Source organism: Haliaeetus leucocephalus, unplaced genomic scaffold, assembly GCF_000737465.1.
Source record: "Haliaeetus leucocephalus isolate CR32 unplaced genomic scaffold, Haliaeetus_leucocephalus-4.0 Scaffold866, whole genome shotgun sequence".
NCBI classification, from domain to species: Eukaryota; Metazoa; Chordata; class Aves; order Accipitriformes; family Accipitridae; genus Haliaeetus; species Haliaeetus leucocephalus.
Window position 1 is genome coordinate 3,243,230 of NW_010973302.1, and position 9,040 is coordinate 3,252,269.

Below are 9,040 nucleotides of genomic sequence, written 5' to 3' on the forward strand. Positions count from 1 at the left end.
CTGATTTGCGTTCATGCCAGCTGAGAGGAGATTCAGGTCAGCTGGCTTTTTGCTGCAGGTGCTGACCCACTGTAAAGCTTTTAAATAATAGCACATCTTTACAAGGTGTAAAAGGACGTACCTTGCTTTTACATCTACTGCCGTGCTTGGGGCGACCTCAGATGCTGACATGATGATCTGCAACGTTAGACGCAAATTTTGTATGTTCATGCAGTTGTAACAAGCTCTGAGGTAATTAAGAGTGGCAAAACGATGCACTGTAATGTTTTGAATGCCCTACCTTGATCCGACTCCTCTTTAGAGATGGATTTCCGTGCCCAACAAAATGCGGCGTATAGCACAGGGAAGCACAGCGAGTCCCAGTTTGCAGCTCTAGTGATGAAATCAAAGCTCCAGAAAAGACAGCATTGTGTTTTGCCACTCACAGTCAATCATAACATCTTCTCTCATTTCCCAATGCACGTGCTGTGCTGCATGCAGTGGAAAATGGTGGGTGACGAGCAAAAATGATCAAACCCAGCCCTATTAATCCGCTGTGCAGGAGAAGCACGTCCTGCTCGGAGGTGTCGAGCTCGTTGGCTTTCTGCTCACACGAGCAGGTGGACATCTCTCGCAGAGCCACCACGCAGGGCTCCGGGAGCCGTAGAGGAGCAGGAGACTGAAGAGGAGAGGAGCGAGGGTGAAATTACCTTTTTTTGCCATCCTCCCTAGTTTGACTGGTCTCTGGGTAGCATGTGAAGAGCCGGTCTGATTCATTTATTCCAGTTCAATCACCCAGAAGCAGAAACAATCAAAAATCTTTCAAGAGGGTCTGCTTTCTTGAAATAACCACATTTTTTACAAGGAAACAAGATAAAAGCTATTATGTTATTCTTTGAAAACAGTGGGGAAAACTTCTGTTTTCTTCAGAGGGGTTTGGATCAGGCTCACAAGTAGGTTCCCAAAGCACTTGCTTGTGCATTGGCATTGAATTTCCACGTCTTTTGAGATTTTCCCATTACAGTCTCCCATTGCTTCAAAACTGTATATCAAATCTAATATAATGAAGGGTTTAGACTTTCCTATTGAAGTTGAAAGTTTATAAATTTAATTTTTCCCTACCAACTTTACTTTGTACAAACTGTCCCAAACAGGCATGGTGTGGCATTACTAAAGGTACTTGCTACAGTTACACCCCCTTCATCTCAATGTGATATTAACTTCAAGGATGTTTCGACTATTGAAATGCTAATATTTAGTATTGAGTGAAACAGCCAAAGAAAACCACTCAGCTGGAGACAAATAAGTTTCTTTGTACAAAAAAGAACCCAATGTCTTTATGTTCCGCTAAAGACTATTCTGTCCAGGAATAGGTTCAAACCCTATTGTTTTTTTCCATGTGAATTTTTCCTGATCATGTGTAATATCTGAGAACTTCCACAGTGACAGTTATCAGATTTAGTTACCCTGAGACATGCTGAGGAGTATTTTATGCTGTAAATAATTTAATTTCTTCCAAAATTTTTTCTGGGGGAGAAAATTATTATTCCCTATATCGAAATCCAGCCTTTAGTCAAAGAATAATTTCTATAAACTCTAGCAGATATATTTTGCCGTCTCTGGCAAGTAGTTGAGTAGTTTGGCCAAGCAGTTTATAAACACATAGGTTATAAGTGATGTCTTTGCTTCAATAAGACTTTTTATAGAGGGAGATCCTCGGCTGGAGTAAACCCCTCGTATGGATAAGTTGCAAAATGGCTAATTTCCAAGAACTAGGAGATTTAATTCAGTATGAAGATGATAAAATCTGGTATTGCATTAAGTCTTCCTATTAAGTAGCATGCAAAACATCTGTCAGAGCACTTGTGATAAAACAGCGTACCGTGTAGGCATATATAGCCCATTCATTAATGTCTCTGCAAAGTAAATTTCTCCCACTCCCCTTTGAATATTACTGCTTTATTCTGTGGTGTGCTGGAAACTTGATGTCCCATTTTTAGTAAAGGTCGATTTATTTTTGAATCATCTGATGATTAGCATCAGAATGGCATTACTGATGCGTGCCAGCAAGATGCCTTGTTGTGAACCGCTTCCCAAATGTGAACATCAAGGTAGTCTTCTGATGCAAATGTTGTCCTCGCTCAGTACACTTTAGTCTATAGGTATATAAAGGTGTGAAAGGGCACACCACATTTACGCGCTCGCCTGTAAGTTGTTGGTGCTGGAGGATTGCACACCAGGCTCTGTAGCTTGAAAAGCGTGGGAATTGATTTTATTCAATTGTCACCAATTTGTCCGATAATTTTATTCTCACTTGTTTCCTTTGATACTAGTGCGGTTTGCCTCAAATTGTTCTGTACTGCAGGTTGAGGTAAAAAGCTACATCAGCTAAAAATAAATGAACAATTTAATATTCACATCAACATCAATATGCTTAGTTGTTCATAACGTAGCACAGTGAGGCAGATCAATAATATATTTCAAATATAATCTAATATATAAACAAATTACATTTAACCAAGCGAAAGTGTGTTTTATGAATACAAAAAAGCATCTTTATGCAGGGGTCCTGGGTCATATTTCGATCTCTGTCATAAATACATGTTAACCTCAGGAACTGAGAAGCCTTAGTCAGGACCATTCTAGGGGTAAAAATGCTTTCTGAGCCGCCACTAAGAATCAGGAGACTAAAAAGTTTTTGTTGTTGGGTTTTGGGGTTTTTTTTTTAGAAAGAACCTATCAAACAAGCTGGAAATTAGTGTTTAAGTTATGGAAATGTTCCTATTTTTTGTCCTCTTATGGGCATAGATGAAGGACGTAGGGTTAGCTTCCAATTTATATTTGAAAAAAATGCATGGCAAATTTCTTTGTCTCGGAAAAGAGAGAGAGAAAGCATCACAATAATTTCTCTAACTGCCTATGGTACTAAAAATACTCCCATTAAGGTACACAGTAGCAATAGAGCTATTTTGCTTGGAAAAGGAATCCATTCTAACTGTGTTTTGCTTGACTACCAGCAAAAACAGTGGCTTTAAAAGACGTTCTCGGGTCCATCTCTTTGCAGTCGGCAGACACGACCGCTCTGAGTCACACCGTGATAGGTCTGAAGCCAAACACGATGTATGAGTTCTCGGTCATGGTCACCAAAGGTCGGCGGTCCAGCACCTGGAGCATGACCGCACACGCCACCACCTACGAAGCAGGTACGGCAAGAGCTGCTGGAAAGGCTCTCTTTGTTTTTTTTTATTTGTCACCAAAAGCCTTGTTCAAGTTCATCCTAACTGCATAAACCGATAGCGTACGTACAAAATTAACTGTATTTCTTCACTTTTTTTCATCGGTACAAAGCAGAGCCGTCGTTCTACTGAGCTCTGGTGGCGTTGCAAGAAGTTAGGAGATGGCAGTATGTGTGTGTGATGCTTTGCCCCGTGATATAATGAGTATCTGTGACTGTTAATGCTAATGATTTAAAATAGTTTTCACTTTTCAAAGGAAACCCGTGATCAGGTGAGGACAATTATTCTCTTATCATTAGGCAATGATTTTGCTGCTTGAAAATTTTGACTTCTGAAGTTCTGTGTGGTTTTGTCTCAAGTTCATGACTTCCCATCTTACCCGCTTAGTAGAAAGGACTCAATGACTGCTTCTATCTACTGCACATACTTCTTGACTCAAGGTCTTGACTCACAGCTCTGTTCATAATACTACAGGGACACATTTTCGCTGTTTGCTGTGCACTGTGCCAGTGACCAACGCAGCAGTCCAGCCAAGACCTACAGTCAGAGTTACAGTGACTGAAACTGTGTGTGCAGAATTAGAGACAGAGACAGCAACAGGAAAAAAAGATAATAGTCAAGTGAGCAGTCTTTTTAGCTTGCTCATTATTTATTGGAAAGACGCAATTATCTACCCTGTGCTAAATGTTGACTTACATAAATTCCCTGCTGACAGTTTGGTAAGGCATCTCTTCTATGCTCAGTGTTTTTATACATCTGTATTTCATTTCCAGCAAGCAGCCATTGTTAATATTAACAATATGCTTATAATAAACAAATACACTTGGAAGGCTTAATTTAGCACTCTTCTCAAGCGTTTGAGTGGTATTTTCCAAGCAGGAAGCTATGACCTGAAAGATATTTCAGATTCTGAAGGGGACGAAACCCAGTTTTGATAACAGACACCAGATGCATATTATATGTAACCCTAGTTCGGTGGGATAAAAATATTTGAAAAGGGATGGAGATGTAGTGATCTCTGCAGGCAAGAACATCCTCTCCAAAACTTAAATGTTTCTTTCTCTTTTGCGTGCTTTCAGTTAACCACAGGAGGGAAATAGTATGCCTGGTCTTTACTTCTAGTTATCACATAGGTGTTAATGGCAAGGGTGGGGTCTTCCATTAAGTTTTCATTTCTTTTCGAATAAGCTATTGAACCCCTCTTTTGAAACTCCTGAGTAGATTTGCTTTTGAATAACCCCACTGACGTGCATGAAGCTGGATGACTGCAGAGCTACTAGATTTTCCAAATCCGTTATGATTGCCTATATATCTTGCTGTAGTCCCTTGTCCATAGATAAGAATGTCCATGGTTTTGCTTAAGATATTTTTCTTCTTCATCCGCTGTAGACAGCAGTATGTACATTTGGACACCAATGTAGTACATGCTATATTTTCCTGGGGGTGACGGGTGGCCTTGAAAACACTCTAGGTGCCATTACAAATTGGTTTCTACCAGCAGATACCAAATGAAGTCTGCTAGTAAATATTGATTTGTTGGGGGGTTTTTTAATGAAAACCACAGTACATGCCAGTTAATTAACAAAGGGAGAATAAGAGGGAATATATGTGTCCTTAGATTTTCCCATGTGATTGCAATGCAATTATCTGAGCTTGATGGAGCAGCTCTGTTAATTAAGGACATCCTGCACTGCTGATCTTTATTGCCTATTTTGTACCCATTCTGCATGTTGAATTTCCTGTAATGATATTAAAAAACGTACATATCAGCATCGATACAGAATTCAGTGGAGATTACTACCATAGCTGGGGAGAGTTGTTATGCCCATAATTCAAAAGCAACTCCCAGAGCCAAGTTCTGTCCCCAGATCTGCCTACACAAGTCTTACTGATATGAGGGGTGTTAATGAGTGCTAAGGGAAACATCTAAAGCTTTGATTTTTCTCATGATATCTTATGTTCACAATCTGCTGAAAGCAGAGCTCAACTTCAGCCGCTCAGCAGGACTCACGTGGTAATCACCAGCTTGGCAAGCCTATGTTACAGGAGGGGGCTTACAAGCTTTGTTGGTTTAACCTCAGAAATGACAGAAAGTCTAGGAAAGGAAAGGGTTAGTTCATGAAAACATGTCAAAAGTGTTCATACCAGAGAACGGAAAATAGTGTTTAAGATAAAGATGCTGTTTGCATACAGAGAGATGGATGCACTTCAGTACAAAAACTTTATGTAAAGTTGGAGAATGTTGTGGGATAGGCTTAGCAAAAGCAGAGAAGGAAAAATCTACTTTTAAAATCAAGTATGATTTGTTTATGAAAAGGGTTATTTCTTGCAGTTCCCTGAAACAGCAAGACAGTCCGAGATGTTTCTTCTAGTACCCTGTTTTCAAACTGATAGGTCAGTGTCCCAAGCTGGCTACAAGCCGAGTAGCTTTTAAATGCAACACAACCCTCTTGAGTAATAATAGTAGTAATAATAATAATAATAATAATAAAAAATGACAACAACAGTAATGCAAACTTCCATAGCAGTGTGGGAGCTCACATCATGCTGGGCATTGCTGAGGATTAAGAGACTTCTCAAAGATCTGTGAGTTCGTATTGTGGCTTGCCTACTTCAGGCTAAGAAAGATGCTTCCAGCGAGAAGCAACTAATGTGACAAGACTAAAGGAAAACACTGTGAGTCCCATTGGTGCTGGCTCTGGACATACCAGACTGAACGTGTTGTTCCAGCACGTATAGCAAAGGGATAATCCACCAGAAATCTGCCACAAAGAGCATCAGCTGGCAAGTAGTCACCTGCTTAGTAATATAACAACGGTAAGGGAAACTTTTGTTTTCTGCGTACAGATTTCGTGGTTGCTTTCTGGATCCCACTTGTGAAAAGTTCAGCTGATGCAAATACCATGAGACCATCTGCTCTGTGTTATTTCAGAGCGATCAGTTCCCTGTGACCAGAGCCTGTTCGGCAGATGGCTCTTATCTTCCTTCTTCTTGTTTAAGATCACTGGGTGTTGGTCACTCTGAAGATTTGCGTCTGTGCTTTAGGTCGGGTTGGTTTAGCTCAGCATGATCCAACAGATTTTTAGAGCTTTACTTCCTAAGGTCACTTTGGAGCAGTTCTTCGAACATTCAGGAAAGTTGTTTAGTGGCCATATGGGTAGGACACAGATGATGGGGTGCTTGTACGCTGTGTTCTCCATGCTCTTACGCTATCTATATGCTCTAAGTCGTCTACAGCCTGTATCAAAACTAAGTAAACGAACAATGAGCTCAGCGCCAATGTATTACTCCTCTCTCTTAACTATTTTTTAATAATTGCCCATTTTTCCTTTCTCGTCCACAGTCTTACGATATGATTTTAAAATATCTGAGACGCTGCGCAAGACCTCGTGGCCAGCATTAGTAAAGCAGGGTGCAAAGCAGCCACTGCAGGCTCAGAAATCCAACCTTCCGTCTTTAATGCAGTGGAGATAGAAAAGCTAAGAATCTTCTTTCACGTCTAAAATGTCCCAAGCTGAGCATATATTTGCTTTATACTGGTACCTACCTACAAATATTCCTAACAGAGAAGACACAATATTATTACTGTTATTAAATGGATAGGGCTCCCACAGTATATTAGATGTTCTTGGATACCTCGGTGGTCGTTTAGCTGTAAGGACCAATATTAACGGTAGGAGGATAAGGGCTATCCACCAACTCCCAGCATATCCCCATGCCGTGTTTTGTACAATTGCCACTATTAAAATACCACTTCCAGACAAATCATATGCTACATGTTTGAAATGCATCTAAGGACTCTCGCATTTGAAAGGTTCTAAGAAGGCAGTAAATGCCTACTGAGTAGTTCATGCCTGCTACAGTGTGTAAGGAATTCAGAAGGTGAATAATTTCTGTTTTCAATTATATTCATTATTTTCAGCTCCAACCTCTGCTCCCAAGGATTTGACAGTCATTACGAGGGAAGGGAAGCCCCGGGCCGTCATTGTCAGCTGGCAGCCGCCGTTGGAAGCCAATGGAAAAATTACTGGTAAACATTTACATTATCCTGTATTCTCTGTTTATTTACTGTTCTGATCATTTTTTGCTTTCACTCCCTATCTCTGTTTTTTTTTTTCTTGCGTGCTATTTGCTCTGACATTATTTTATTTTCTCTTACTTTTATCAGCCAATTTGGTCTAGGATTCAGGGCAGTATTAGGGATACTGCAAAGTCTAGAACTCAGGGGATGTAAATCTTATTTTTAAATGCTAAGAGCAGTAATATAAGTTAAAAAATGCAGCATTCAAAGTGAAGGTTTTGTGGTATGTGCTGCTCAATGATAATTAGAAATGATAATAATAAGTACTTTGTTTGGCAATAATGCCATACATAATGATAGGTTGCTTAGTGCAGCAGATCATGGGAGAGCTTATTGGTAGATGCTTAACTTTTTACAATAACAATTTAAGGCAATGATGATCAGGGAAGAAACCCTAATACTGACTGACAAGAACTGAACTTAATGGATGCTTCACAATGACAGATTTTATTTTCCAAAATACTGCATATAACCTTAGTGCCTAATTAAGAAATCCATTACAAACCTTTAATGTTAATTCAGTTTGAAAAATATAGTGGAGTTCTATCTGAGATTTTGCATTTAAATGATCATTTTAGGCTGTTAATAGACATCTTAAAGGCAAATAATTATTAGGAGAAATATTGCTCATCTTCAAAAATGTGCACATTAGGGTCACATTGCTACAAACAGTTGGGTTAGACCAGTTCTACGACATATTTTCATGTGGGAGAAAGTGTGCGTATGTCACCATTACTGCTAGCAATCCCAGCTGCACCCCGCTGAAACATTGAGAAATATAAATGTAAGAGGAAGAAGAGCGCTTGGGAATGATGTCCCGTGTGAGCCATTAGCAGTGAAGAGCACTGGGTCAGATTTTAACAGTTGTAACTCAGCAGGGCTTCACTGGCATCAGATGAGCTGTTGTGAGTTACACCAGGAAAGTACCCCACTTTATGTTACCAATAAAATAAGGATATATTTCCATGTGGACAACGCCCAGCAATAACGATTCCTAGGCTAGTCTTGCATAACTGTGTATAATTCCACTCCACATTATCATCAGGACTTGACAATCCATGACCGTGTCTGAAAGGAGGATGTTTTGATGAAATGGCTCTGTTTACGCTAACCTAATTTAGCCATTAGAGAGCAGAAATGATCATTCTGATGGACAACACACTGCAGAGGGGTTGGAAACAACTTTAAAGATGATCTTTAAGGTCCCTTCCAACCCAAACCTTTCTATGATGATTCTATGATGATGATGAAATGACTGCTAACTGTCCTGATTCCTCAGTGACTAAAAGACAAAATAAAATAAAAGCTTTCCTGACTTCCAAGGCATGAAATGACTCTGCGGCAGCAACTTTTACAGAGTTTTTCCATTGACAGCAGCATTCAGACCTTAGAGTAGACTGGGTCCCGACATCCATGCACAAACTTCTTTCTTGTAGCACTTGGTTGAAGAATGACTCTCATGGGGATTTTTTACTGCACATGTGGTCAAATGTTTCTTAGACGTATCAGAGGAAGCAGCTGCTTGTGGAGAGTAGAAATGTCCCTAACAACCAAATCTTCATCCATACAAATGCTTGAGTGAATGTATTTGTGTTGAGAAACTTATATATTAAGCTATGAAAACATATATATTAATTCAAATGTCACGGTCAGAGAAACTGCTTTAGTAACCCCAAAATACAAGCCTCTAAATAAAATCCCATAATATAACACTAGCACCAACCCCCCCCCCCCCCAAAACCAA

At 39.8% G+C, this 9,040-nt stretch overlaps 1 protein-coding gene across 1 annotated transcript in view; it reads left to right on the forward strand.

Annotated features, from left to right (window-relative positions):
• DCC (DCC netrin 1 receptor) overlaps nt 1-9,040 on the forward strand; it is a 570,508-nt gene that overhangs the window by 506,054 nt on the left and 55,414 nt on the right. Inside the window, exons 18-19 of the mRNA XM_010583034.1 lie at nt 3,044-3,182; nt 7,138-7,245. Of these exons, the coding sequence (XP_010581336.1) occupies nt 3,044-3,182; nt 7,138-7,245 (247 nt within the window). The remainder of the gene's footprint in view (nt 1-3,043; nt 3,183-7,137; nt 7,246-9,040) is intronic.